This window comes from Galleria mellonella, unplaced genomic scaffold, assembly GCF_026898425.1.
Source record: "Galleria mellonella isolate WM207_F2 unplaced genomic scaffold, CSIRO_AGI_GalMel_v1 utg33, whole genome shotgun sequence".
Classification (NCBI taxonomy): Eukaryota; Metazoa; Arthropoda; class Insecta; order Lepidoptera; family Pyralidae; genus Galleria; species Galleria mellonella.
In genome coordinates this window covers 5,166,194-5,181,234 of record NW_026442079.1, presented here as the reverse complement: position 1 = coordinate 5,181,234, position 15,041 = coordinate 5,166,194, and the positions used below count along the sequence as shown (strand labels likewise).

The 15,041-nt window shown below is 34.0% G+C and overlaps 1 protein-coding gene across 6 annotated transcripts in view; it reads right to left on the bottom strand.

Annotated features, from left to right (window-relative positions):
* Window positions 1–15,041, bottom strand: part of LOC113518478 (insulin-like growth factor 2 mRNA-binding protein 1) — an 81,680-nt gene that overhangs the window by 41,479 nt on the left and 25,160 nt on the right. The window contains exon 1 of one of the 6 annotated variants that reach the window (XR_003402285.3): window positions 2,316–2,939. The exons of 2 other annotated variants lie outside the window; for them this stretch is intronic. Coding sequence is in view for 3 of the 4 variants with exons in the window: in XM_026903462.3 (XP_026759263.1) it covers window positions 2,316–2,410 (95 nt within the window). In the remaining variant the exon portion in view is untranslated. Of the gene's footprint in view, window positions 1–2,315; window positions 2,940–10,801; window positions 10,840–15,041 lie in introns of those variants that run through there. 3 more of the 6 variants (XM_031911685.2, XM_026903462.3, XM_026903433.3) reach the window with 3 other exon arrangements.

Below are 15,041 nucleotides of genomic sequence, written 5' to 3'. Positions count from 1 at the left end.
ATGTGTTCATTTGACACATTATTAGTTTACGTAAATAATATGTTATTTTCTTGTACTTTCGTTAATTTCTGGTTCTAAATCTAATGATATAACGGATTCAGTTCCGCCACAAAATTCATCAGTTCTATAATACCGCGACAATAAACTGACTTTCGCGTTCATTTTTATATTTTTTAGTAACAAACAAATATAAAAATATAATATCGTCTATAAATGGATTAAACCTCATGTTAATTATAAACAATACTTGAATCATGTTGTTTCGCCATTCAATAACATAATTCGTCAGAGAAATTTACACTTGCAAATAAAAACAAGTTATTGTATATTGTAGTTATAATATGCAATAAGAACTGCTCTGTAAAAATGTTTTATACGCAATTAGTATCATAATTTAGAACTGTAAGTGGCATCGTTAATTTCTACTAGTATAGGGTCGCCCTTCTACTTTTTTAATATGATAACAGAATTCTTTTTAATATTTATGAATGACAATCAATATGTAATATGCATAAATTAGTGACAAATTTATTTGAGTGAGTGGAATTAGGATATATTTTATCAGTATCGGTACACTCACAAAGTATATGAAATTTCGAACTACTTATAATTTGACAAATAGTTTGTTAGGAATTAATTTTTAAATTTCTTCATTAGTATATCTGTGCGTATCCAGGGCGGACAACATGTTTATAAAGATCGAAACTTAACTAACAACTATATTATAATTAACTACTTCAGATATCAATCAAAATGCCTACCTATCTCTTAATTGGGGAAGATAGGTAAGATCATTATGCTTTATGCATTGTTTCAAATATCTACCTAACGCCCTTATAATGAGGTATATTGTTTTTTCAACATTTCGCACTCCGAGTAGTAATAGAAAACAATATTTTAAGAAATGACCTTGTTTGCGTAAATAGGTACGTCGTCTGTGTCTAGTTAACCACTATTAATTGTACTACTTTCCTTTTTCTTTATGTAACTTAAAATGGCAAACAAGCTGACAGTCCACCTGATGAAAAGTGGTAAACGTAGTATGAATAGTAACCATGGACATTACAGAGTATACTGTGTCGCCCGTAATACCCTTCATGAATTGATGTTCCTGAGGATTAAGGTTTCAATGATTTTTAATGATTTATCTGATTTTACTAAACTTACCTACTTAGTCTATATCCAAGCAAAACGATAGGGTGAATGTACCGGTTCACGGGCCAGTCAATGCATTTGGAATTATTTTTGGTGAAATGAATTGTTATTACATATTTTAAAATCTCGCTGTAATGGAAAAGTAAAATCTAAATTGTTTAATTATTGTGGTTTTTTTTTTTGATGGGTGAAAATGGTATGGTAACCCCGCCTGCGCTAACGGTATACGCTTGCGGAGCACCAGTGAAGGGTGATAGATGAGAATGAAAACAGGCCAGTTAGTCCATCATGATGAATTCATCAGGAATTAATCATGATAGTTTCCAGGGAGAACCGCGAGGAGGTCGACCTGTTTGGGTATATTGCTAGCAATGGGATTCTCAGTCTCCATTACTAACAATCTCTTTCCCCCCAATTATTGTGGGTTATTATTGTTTTATTTAAAGAAAAGTTTTCTCCAAAATTGTGATTATTTCAGTTCTCGTACATTTACTGGTGGTTTTCGTCTAAATTGCGCTAGTTTTCTACTACAAAAATAATCATATAATAAAGAATTTTTAAAACATACATTTTATAAATTTTAATTATGCTTGTTAAATGTTCAAAAAGGATAAATATAAATAAGTGTTACTTGTATTCTTAGTATACTGATTGTATTACTCTCGTGCGAAATTTTTGTATACATTTTATTAGTGGTTGATTAATTCCTCATGAGTTCTCGACCACCGTTTCATCGTCATAAAACATGCTTTGATATAGATATAATTCCCTACATGAAAATGTCGGTCGTATTGTAACGTTAATTGCATTACGTATCCTCCATTAGTAGAATAAAAACATTTCTCTTTTATTCTTGCTATTGAAAAAACCAGGACTGAATATATATATATTTAAAACTATTATTCCAATTTTAAGTGAAAATGGCCGAGAACCACCCGCGATCAATAAACCGGTACATTAACCCTACTACTTTGTGTAAATTGGTATATTTTTTCAGAGCGTAGTAGATATTTTTAGTACCTAGCTACGTAGTATGTCGTAGATTCTGGGTAGTCTAACAATCGATTAGTCAATAGTAAAGTTCTTCATTACCTATACAGATATTGCCCCAAATATAGTGTATTTATTCTATTATCTCCAGCATTCGCATCTAATCATACCTTTGGTCTTGGTGATCCTCTTGTTCGAATATTTGATCATGATCCTCCTGTGACAGATTAAGCTCGCTGAATTGCTGCTCCACGGAATTAGACATTTCACTGATTTTTTTAAAGAATTAATAATATTAACGACACGATTACAGGTAACTAAAATACTGACGATGTTAAATTGGAATGTTTTTTATTACTAGACACCAAGTTATTTTAATTCATGATATAGATTTTTCAAATTACGGAGCGTGGACTTTTGGATAGTCGATGGTTAAGGGATTGATTATATGCCGGCCGGTGCGCACACGTGGTTGTTTTGGATGCAATGTTTATTTTGTGTATATACCTACTTAGTATGATACGAAAGTAGGTAAGGCATCGATGGGTATGGCGCGTAATGACTTGTATCGACGGGTTGTCGTATGATAGGATAGCGACGCCGAATAAACGGCGAAATCGCTTGGATCGGAATATTGCGGAACGGAAAAGGGATGGTTGGGCGCGAGTGGCACGTGTGCGCCGTGCGTACGGTTCGCCGGCTATCGAGATCACTACTCAACTGAGCTGAGCGAGTAAACTGATGTGACGTGCGTGACTGAACGAGGCGAGGCGAACGAAGCGACGCCAACTCGACTCGATTCTCCTTGCAACCATTTAATGTGGATTTTTTTAGAGAATGCGCGCGCTGGGCGTGGCTCAAGTCGAGGCCCGCGGGGAGAGCTCACCACACCTTAGTGAAGCACAAGTATCGATTTTAAAGTTTATCGAGTTTCGACGTGCTACCAAACATACCCGTTAATAAAGCTAGTATTAAATGTTGCAGCCACGTATTGAACAGATAACAAAATCGCGAGTGATTGTACTAAATTAGAAAATTTTTAAGTGATATACACCTACCCTTATATGTTACTTCAATTGATTTTTAAAATGATAAGAAAAACGATAGTATTAGTACCTTAGATTATAGTGTCTCTATATAAACGCTTCGAGAAAAACGGGTCAACTTTTTCATACTATTTTGCGTATAAGTGATTCCTTTATAACTTCTATATTTATGTTGTTTTTTTTAATTTTTGCATCTTTAAAGCTTAAAAACTCATTTTATTTATGAATAATTAAATATAGATACGTCAATATGTGCGTAAATACATAGAACACTGATAAAAAAAAAAAAAACAAGTCAGCCAATTAAGTTTTTGAGACTAGAAATAGAGCATCTAGATTATCTCTATTTATCTTTTATAGATAGAAGATACTCTAGATCTAAGATCTACCTACATAACTAAATACAAAAGATAATCCTACAACTAAATTATACATTCATTTAACACAGGTATCTAACTAATAATTAATGTTTAAGGTACTATGAACGCTTTGCTAAAAACGGGATATTTTTATCAATGTATATTTTGATTTGGGGATACCAGAATACATAAAGTATAATAATTCATAAAAATATGTACTAATTGGTTGTCAGTTTATCAGAGTTATTTAATTATTAAAGAGGTAGTCTTTGATAGATTTACAGTAATTTAATGAAAAATTTGTTAGTTTAGCGATCCGGCCCGCTTCGCACAATTAATTATATAGGAATTTTGAAAGTTATATATAACCAACATATTTTACTTGCTGATACGATGATGACGATATTTTGTATGAGTAAAAAAATTCGAAAATCGGCAGTAGTTCATCCATTACAAACAAAACTTTCTTGTACAGAACAACAAAAAATACATAATAACATATTAGGGTGAGATAGAAAAATAGGTTATCCAACTACACAATATAAGCTCAAAGCGGATTTGACGTGAGTACGAACAAAAGTGAATGTAGTGGGTTTGAATTGTATTATACCTGGATCTTTTAACATAAATTAGGAAAATATTTCGTACATTTTTCTTTTTTTGCATTAATATGTTAATATGTTTAATCGAGAAATATTTATGACAAGAACTGGTAGAACAAAATACATAATGTAACCCAAATAAAGTCTACGAATTAAAATACTTTTGTAATTCTATAAATATATTATATAAATTCAGAACAGTCACATGCCCACATTTCCATTATACGTATTAGTTGTCTCGTTTTTATGATTGCATTGCCAATCTGTCAGTATGTGAGTACATTATAATACGTCTATAGTTGTTATAGACTTCATATCAGAAATTAATCTGAAAAAAAAAAAATACGTTCAAGTATTTGTTACGAAATTTTTCGCTATTTATATATATATATTTTTTGTGTTCAATTTTATATAAATTAAGCACTGTCACATGACGCCTATGGTAATTATTTTAGACCGAACTAACCGAAGTGTTATATCCAGTTTTTGACACCCGATATTTCATATATACAAACATATATATATATATATATATATATATATATATATATATATATATATATATAAAATAATAAATAGATTTATTTTCTCTTCACAATTTATCACAGTGAGATACAATGAGACATGCTTATATTAAAGTAATCAAATTATAAATATAATTGTGAGAGACTGGTGCCTGAGATAGGTATAAGAATACCTGTATTACAGGTCACCAGGGCCTCACTCCGCAGGGTTACTTACTAAGTACTTGTAATATAATAAATTAATTCAATGTAATAAATATAATTTATAGAAAGAGATAAATAATTATAATACATTCTGGGAGTTGTGTGTGTGTGTGTGCGCGCGCGCGCGCGCTTATATATATATAAGCATCATCTTTCATATCAATGTATAGTTTACAGGACAAGGTTTCTTTATTTTACACACTAGTATAAGATTCTCATATCATAGTGAACTTCATATAAGTTAACTTCCGTGTTTTAATATAGAAATTATATACGATGTCTATTGCGTTTTTTTTATTTTTGGAAATTAATGATAAGTCATTTCGATATCGTGCATACCATTTATATATGTGATTTCTTCTATATTATATATGGATAACCAAAACTTAATTTATAATATTTGTATATTACTATATATTACTAGAGAAAAAGAAGGGTAGTTTATTTCCATAGATCGGGTACCAATATGTGTGCGTATCAGTACGGACACAACGTAATACGCACACTGTTACAATATTTTGCCTGTATTTCGAACGCTAGATCTGTCATCGAGTAAAGACTGGTACAGGTATGATAATGATGAAGGAATCGTAACACCATAGTCCTTACAACAATCCATGAGGGTACCAAAGGTATAATGAAGTATTCTGTTGCCCATAATGATACTCATGTCTATAGGCGATGGGATCAGACTTTCCATCTGGTAGGCCATAATTTTATTTGCCATTCTAAGTTTCATAAAAAACATTAAATGTATAGGACCTGGAATAATGAATATGTCCTTCGTATTTTAAAAAAAACTAATCCAAAGCATTATAAAATTTATAAATCTTATCTACAATTTTGTTTCATCCGCTGGAATAAAATTAATTTCTAGTTCCACATCAATATTATTTGATTAACACTGACTGCAGAAATGGCATGTAAAACTACTATATAATTTACAAACACGGGAGATATGATAATTTTATTGTATATAATAAGATAGCCATCGAAATGCTATGAACATATGTAATTTTAAATAGCAATAGAATATAAATTTCTTATAAGTGCGAATATAGATATGATGGACATAGCTTTTTCAATTTATACAAGTAATGTAATTAATTTGTCCAACAAAATAAAGGCTTAAGAAAAGCATGACCTCTTGGTTATACTTTTTAAAAGATTTGCTAAAGAGCAAATCTTTTGACAAGCAGCAATCTTTTTGACTATCTAGAAAAATATCCATTTTGAGTCTTAATTTAAAACTTTCATAAGACTCCTTTTGTATTATTGACATCAATTGGGTTTCGGCTCTTTCATACTCTTCAGCAGTAATATCCTAATAACTTCTATACTGTCGATAGAACTTGGGAAATTTCAAGCACCATGCAACGGTTCTAACAACTTTTGAATACTTTCCAAAATGAAGAAATCTGTCAGAAAATTTGGTACCTTCTTGCACAGTTAAACAGCTTTTCTTTACTTCCTTGTAATCTTCATTTTCATCTGGAGCAACATCAGAATTGGGCCACGCTGATTGTGGATTATGAAGCCAAGCTGAAACTTCCCACCATAGACTTTTCAATAAATTTTGAGCATTGCACCCTCTTGATGGAAGATCAGCTGGGTTAAATTCACCGGGTACATGACGCAAAGCATAGCTGTTACTTCTTTCTGTAATCTCTTTCATTCTATTGTGAACAAAAACATTTAGACCTGATTGCCGTCTTATCCATGCTAACACAATGCTAGAATCAGTCTAGTAGTATTCTTTGCAATTCAGTTGCAATGAAAATTTAGCTAATGTAGCCAATCGTGTGGCTAACAAAGCTGTAATTAATTCAAGTCTCGGCATTGTAACTAGTTTCAATGGAGTAACTCTACTTTTAGCAAGAACAAGTTGTACTGTTACCATATTATCATGTTCCGATCGCAGAAAGACGCATCCAGAATAAGCGTATTGGCTTGCATCACTAAAAACATGAATGGTGTTATTGCTACCAGATAAATTTAATACACTCAATCTTCTTGGAATGCGACATTTTTCGATAGCACTTACATGATGAAGCCATTCTCTTGCTGACTTTCCCAAATCTAAGGTAAAATCTTTGTCCCAGTCCATAAATTTTTCCCAGCACCCAAACCCGATTGGATCGAAAATACTTTGCGCCATTGATAACAATGTCCTTTTTGTAAGCTTATCTGTAACTTATTTGAAAAAAGGAACTTTACAATAGAGTTCATCATTTTGAGCATCCCAAGTAACTCCTAATACAGAGGTATCTGCTTGATTTTTCTTTTCTCTCTTTTTCTTTTTATCTTTTTTCAAATATACCATTAGTAAAATAAATATAACATATAACGAGACAAGTAGGACATTCCCCGTGCCCCGTGTAGGTGCAAACTGAAAATCAGCGCTGAACGAACATCAGTCCAGCAAAAGCTGAGTTTATACCTATTGCCAGGCGCATACGATTAATGGACAATATATTGATTAATTAATATATGTACATTATAATTTGTGAAGAATGGCAATAAATTTTATTATTATTATTATTATTCACTTACATAATATAAGCTCGAAGCGGATTTGGCGGGAGTATGAATTAAATTACTTGAAGCAGAATTAAGTGAAATATAGTTAGTTAAAATTGTTATACCTGGATATAATACAAAATTAGAAAAAAAAAATAACAATGGAATATTATAGAACATTCAGAAAAAAATCCTTTATATGTACAATGTAATTTTTTCTGTCTTCCCTTTCCTCATTTGTGCTCTATTTTCAGAAAATACCAAAAAACAACCATGTAGCACAAGTATTAAAATTTTACCGTATCGCGGGAAATAAGCTGTGTGAGGTCAACGCCACAAGCGTACGTAACTACCTACGAGGAAGCACCATTGACCACACGGGACCTACGTATTACGAATCGAGTGGATCGAACGATTTCAAATACATTGGGCGGCGTGAATACTAAGAATCATTAATAGCTGTGGTGCACAGTGGCGTAGCTAGGTAATCAAAGGCTCTGGGGTAAAAATAAACATGGACCCCAACTAAACTATTTGAATACAGAACAAACTATTCGCCGTGTTCCCAATTCGACGTACTCCAAATTTGTCGTAATCCAAATTCATCGTCAAACGCGTGCTGATAAAACACCGCTACCGGAAGGCGCGGCTGTGAAACCAGCCTAAGAAAGAATACAGGGGAGTTCCCCGCAAGTTTCAAACAAAGATGTTCGAGAAACTTGTTGGGAATTCCCCTGTATTTTTTTAAATAATTTCAATTATTAAGTAGCGTTCCTGGAATGTAGTTTACTTACATTCCGAAAGTGGGAGAAATTTTTACTAATCTTGAAAGTCAGCCTCTTAGACAAGAGGCCCCTTGTGTTTGGGGGGCTACGCTACTAGTGGTACATTTCCGGTGGGAAAATAATCTGCCATCTGATTCAGACCGTTCATCTGAATCAGCTGTTTTCGTTTGGACCAATCTATCCCTTCCACCCTGTATAAGTCACATAAAAATAGGCGGACAGTATGTGAACATACAGGAAACAGGTAAAAATAACACATAATATGACTATAAATGAATCTGGAAAAAAGAATATAAGACTTTTATACCAATTTTCATCTCCACTTTCGTCCTCAAAAGATAAAATTTTGTTGTCAATTTAAAAAAAATCCTGATATACTTTTCTTCTTTACACTAAAAGACAAACAGCAAAGTTACCAGTTACTAAATATTTAATTAATATTTTTTTATAGAAAATGTTAATATATCTTCATCCCTTTAAAGCCAGACATGCTATATTGCCAGTTAAAGTTCGTTCTGGATCCAATCTCGGTCGATTAAAATATTGTTACAGAAGAAACTATATGTGTATTAATACTGTCTGTACAGTTCATTCCAGTTACGTCTCTACTTACTAGTCCGGAAACCACCCTTGATCAGCATTATGGTGTAAATGTAGTCTAAAAGAGTGTATTTTCAATATGTCTTGTTCCTTGTATACAAATATCTTCTACTTATTTTTATACGCTCATTTCTTTTATACTTATTTACATATAAAATTGTAGCTAGTAAACCTAGCTCAATTATTATATGTTAAACCTATAAAAAATTACAAATTTCTAAAGTTTCAGTTATTCAGTAGGTACCTTTTTTGGAGACACACCAAGGTTTTAATTATTTAAAAAATGGTCTATTATTCGTATATTCTTTGGATGCGACCGATAACGCCAAAAATATTTTAAGCGCCACAAAGGACTAATAATTTGTTGATCAACGTTACATTTAAATCGCATATCGCATTGCTATTCTCGATAATACTGCGCGGAAAATCCGTCATTATATCAAAGTAACGCTATGACACGCCCGCGCCCGGTCTTATTCAGGTATTAGCACGTCGACTTCATTTTTCTTTGATGGAAGATCGGCAATGCCAAGATGCATTTCTTATATATGCGCCACACTCGGCGGCCAATTCACGTTGCATGAACGCGTTAGTCTTTAGTTGCGTTACATATGTGCGACTAAAGATTATCGAAGAAAGATGCTGAATGTAATTAAAGCTACCATTCTACGCCGGCCGCCGATCTTCGGTCATATTTTCGACAACTCTGTTATAGCGGTTTGGTAGTAGTGGTAGCGGGTAGGATAATACTTCAGAACTTGGGTAGTTTTGCGGACTAAATAGGTTATCTTCGATATATGGGTGTATCTAAACAATTTGACAGTAATTATAGGAAAAATGGAACGTAACAGGGAATGGACCCTTTATTCTTAATATAGTTTCTTTTTTACTTCTCTAGAAATACCTATTATTTATTAAGATATATATTTAAAAAATCTATTTTTGATATATATCAGATATTATATATCCCGGCGAAGAAAAAGAAGCGAATTTCATTTTGTAAGGGGATTACACGCTTAAAAATGTGAAAGGAATTTGTAAAATAACTAAAATAAAATATGGATGCCCCTTGCAGACTGGTTGAAAGTCTTGAAGATACGAAGTGATAAGGTAAAGGGGATTTCCCCAACTTTAAATGAGGTTGCCATTGGCAACAAATTTATTAATTATTGTGAATTGTGGTTTTACGATACGTGTTGCCCGGGTAAACATTAATCTCCAAAATTATGTTCAGAAGACAGGAAAAAATCAATTATCAAGATAAAAATCAACTGATATATATATATATATATATATATATATATATATATATATATATATATATATATATATATATATATATATATAAAATATAGCGGTCCTTACATATTGACATCCTACCTACCTCTCTAGTAGGAGATATATATATATATTTTTATCAAAATAACTAGTATCTACCTAAAGCTCAGGGTAGGTAGTAGCAGCACTATTATATACCATTTTGATGCAACAATCGACCTACATTTTATTAATTATTAAGGCTAGATATTTACTTATCGACAATAGACTAACGATTACGTCGAATCACTAAAAGCGATAGCAGTTCGTGAAGTATATTTGTTACTGGATTCGTGCGACGGCGCCCCGCGCCCATGCGTTTTCCACAGCGTTCGCCCGGGGCCCGCGGAGGGCGGTCGCCCGATACCGCCTACTTCGTCTGGTACAGGCGTCGCCCGCCTCGTGTCCCGCTTCACCTTAAAATTACAAGTAGTCGAGACGTCGATCCAAGGAGAGAAAACGCCCTTCAAACAATTCGAATTGCCCTTGTCGTGAGCCTTACTCAATGGGTGCTGGCATCGTCCTCCAACGGAAATTTTGTTTCACTACGAAATATTTACACAGTGAAATTATTCCTTATAAAAAGAACTAATGGTAAGTAATGAAATCAATTCATCACATTAAACCCAGAATTTTTTGAAATGAACAGGTAGCAGATGCAAAGATTTGTTCAAATTCAAGTTAGGCCTGGCCACTTACAAAGAGAACGAACGTCGCCGCATACGCGATGCGATGCGTTCCGTTCGGGCGAAGAGAGCGGGCCCACTAAACTGAACTGAGCTCTACTCAATTCAGACACGCTTGTACCTACTACAGCAACTAAGCCACGTCATTGTATGATTCATTTAGACTGTCTAAAATCACTTCGCCGCGTGCCTATTGAATAGGTCGTCGGGATTTGGACGCGAAAACAGGATAGGCAGCTAATGTGAGTATACCTAGGTAGGTTTTTTAATAGGATAAGGTAACCTGTGCTATCGAAATACGCTGATGGGACAACATGATAGGAGAGGATAAAAAAGCAACTCAAGGTAGGTATATGGTATATTGTTAGTAATTGAGCTATTAGATCCACATCACTAACAATCCCTTCGCGTCCGCCAGACAAAGTATTTTTTTTTAATGGATGATAATGAAATGGTAATACCGCCTGCGCTAACGGTATACGCTGGCGGAGCACCAATGAGGGATGATAGGGGAGAATGAAAAGGCGGATTGGTTAGCCCATCGTGATGAATATACCATGTTGATCTGACAGGATATATTGCAGTCAATGGGACTGGTAGTTCGCATTTCTAACAATCCCTTCCCCTCCCGGGGGTGGGTGAAAATAAAATAGTAACCCCGCCCGCGCTATCGGTATACGCAGACGAGGCACCAGTAGAAGATGATAGGTAAGAATAGATATAGATTGCAGATCAGTTAGCCCACCATGATAAATTGGACAAGAATTAACCATGATGGTTGTAGGAGCCACAGGCAGCCCTCTATGTCGAGGCAGTTTCGACGCCGAAGAAACGGCTGCCCACGTAATCCTGGAATGTGAGACTGTGGCGCATCAACCTTTAGAAATCCTCGGAACAATGTTGCTCTTTAAGGTCTGTGAAGATCCCAGGAAGCTTCTGTACTTCTGGGCGGAGCTAGGTTGGCTATACTAGCCAGAACTAATATGCACAACAGCTCAATTGAGAAGCTAGGCGCAGAAAATAGTCTTTTTCACATTCACACATTCACAACCATGATGGTTTCCAGGGGAACCGCGTGGAGGTTGGCCTCAGGATATATTGCTAGCAATGGGGCTATTAGACTTCATTACTAACAATCCCTTCACCCCCCCCCCCCCCCCCCGGTAGGTCTTTTAATGAATGATAATGGAATGTAACCCTACCTGCGCTAACGGTATACGCTGCAAGTCACCAGTAAGGGATGAAAGGTGAGAATGCAAAGGTAGGTTAGTTATGCCATCGTGATGAATACACTTGGAATTCAACACGATGGTTGCCAGAGGGGACCATGTTTATGTTTAAGAATTTTATCGAGGGGGAGGGGAGAGTTATTAAAAGAAAATCATTAAATCGTTTTTAAATTTATATTAATTTTGATTTTGAGCAGCATGTAATATTTGTCGAGTTTTCACCACGATATCATATCAAAAGCTTTTACATGAAAAACCGAAGGTTGTTAATACTTGTAATTCTGCTTTTACTAAAGAAACACTCCTTCGGTTTCTTTCCTTGCTCGATACTTGCTCCATCATGCTGAATACACGCTCGCATGAAGCATGCGAGACAGGAATAGAAAGAACAAACGTAACATTTTTCAATTCAGTACAGGGATTTGTCTATCGATTTCGTAAAGAAGTCAACTCAGCATAAATCTACTCGATTTTCTTCAACGGGATGGGGTTGCATCTCACGCAAAAAGTCCAAAGCTTATCGTACAACTTGTCACTAAGTCAATATTTTCCAAAAACCGAAGAATTTATTATACTCCGTAAGGTCGGGAGATTAACTATTATTACCGGAGTCTCTCGGGCAATCCGGGAGAGTTGACAAATCTAAATGGAACTGGTAGTCCGCATAAACTACTAACAATCTTCCAAGGTTACCTATCTTTTTTATTAATGAATGATAATGAAATGGTATACCCGTTCGTGCTAATGGTATACATACATTGGCGGAGAACCAGTGAGGGATGATAGGTGAAAATGAAAAGCTTATTTGAAATATGATAGGATGATACATTTATACATTTTAACCCTGTTTTAGTTGTTTATCTAGTCATGATCGAAAATGTGAGAAAAAAACTATCATTTCCCCCAATTGTTCTTTTTAGTAAGTAAAAATTTTAAATAATAACATTCTAATTCCACACACAATATAAAACAAAGTCGCTACCCGCTCTCTGCACGCTTAGCTTTTTAACTACGTAACGTAGACAGATTAATTCAAAAGGATTGTTTATGCGTATAAGTTTAACATTGTTGTGTGTTAATTTGTTGAAATATGACGATAACTGTTCAAGATGTCGTGAAAAATCAAGTGGACTGAAAGCGAACTAATCCGTTTAAGATACGAGTAATGTTAGAACACGTTTGAAAAACAATGTATTGTTTCCTTTTACAAGTCTACAAAAAAAGTGCTGTTTTAAGGATAGCTTACTCATATCTAATTCATATTCGACGCTATAAGCTGATGCAAAAAATGTAAACATATATGCTCTACTCGAGAGCAAAGCCCAGTCGGATTGCTAGTATGTGAATATTGCAGGAAAAATGAAATTAAGTTCCTAACTAGCACTATTATTAAGAAATTGTCAAAAATACCTTCAAAAACAAACTTCGCAGTCCTGTTTTTAACCAAAATTAAAGTCGTTTATTTAGATTCTGATAGACTTTCATGATGACACTGTAGAGGTAAAAAACAATTGTATTACACAATACCAGAAAACTATGCGCTAACTTGATCTCCTTATATAGACAGTGGACAGATTCTGATTCGTCATAGTCAAGCTCCCACGAATCAAAGACTATACATTCGTCATTGAAAATAATTTGTGTTGCTAACTTAGATTATCGAATTATACTGACATATCGATTTAGAAATACTACGACGATATGATAATGGAATGGTAATCCTGCTCGCGCTATCGGTATACACTGGCGGGGCACTAGTAAGGGATGATAGGTGACGTTAAAAGCAGGTCAGTTAGCCCATCGTGACGAATTCCACTAGAATTAACCATGATGGTTTTCAGGGGAAAAATTAATAATTGCTAGCAATGGGTCACTTAGACCCCATTACTAACACTCCCTTTCCCCCTAGTATCAGGTACTACTTAGTAGGTATTTACCTACTGCTATAGTCAGATTAAAATTCTTAGGGAATTAAATATAAAACTTTTGGTGACTGCCTAAGGCGAAAAGTCGAATTATATAATATATACTAGCCGTTTGTAAAAATTACGCGTGATATATACTCAAATATGAGTATACAAACTTTTACATATAGCCGGAAATAGGATTTTGTTATTTTTACATATAAAAATGAATTTCTAAATCCACCCAACTTAATAATTTTTAGTATCAACAGAAAAATAGAAGTCATCCGGAAAGAAAAAAATCTAAATTTTTGTACATATGTATAAAAATTGTTGGTCGATTCTTTTTTGTTATGATCACGTATTTGATACGTGTTGACGTAAAAACAACAAAAAGTAGGTTGCATATGCTACAATAATTGTGCATGCTTTATGAGACAAGGTTCGTTGTTCAAATTCATAGATGAAATAAATGATTTTTGAAATGATAAATGGCTATACAACAAAGGGAATTAATTGGCCATTATTATTTAAATTGTTAATATAATAGACAAGTAAAAAGGACTACTCCGTAATACTGTTTTGTTATTTGTGGAGTGTTACTGCAATTAACATATCTATTTATATTTAAAGCTTTTCTCGTTTTTATTACTAATTTTCAATAGCTTTTCACATATCCGTAAACAATTACAATATATATATATATATAAATTTTTACAGTACACCGTCTGTCTAATCAGCTACTAAATAATAAGTTATAAAATTATATATATTACATAAGGTTTTTATAAAAAAATGGATGGAGAGATTGACATAAAATTTTATGAGTTATATGCGATAACCGCTCATTGCAAAAAGCTCAGATTAATTGCGTGTCTCAACTTTTCAATAGAAGTTATTTTACAATCAAAACCAGTTGAGAATGGCTAAGGGCCACGAATAAGTTTCTAATTGGGCCACCAAGGTTAACCATATCTCCAGAGGTAAGCGGGTACAAAACGAGGGCGCTAACCAAGCAATAATACTAAAAAGAACATGATATAAAATTGCTTTTCATGTATTTAACAACCGCTATTTAATAATTTTAAATCCAACCGAAACTGGGCTTCGGAAACAAAAC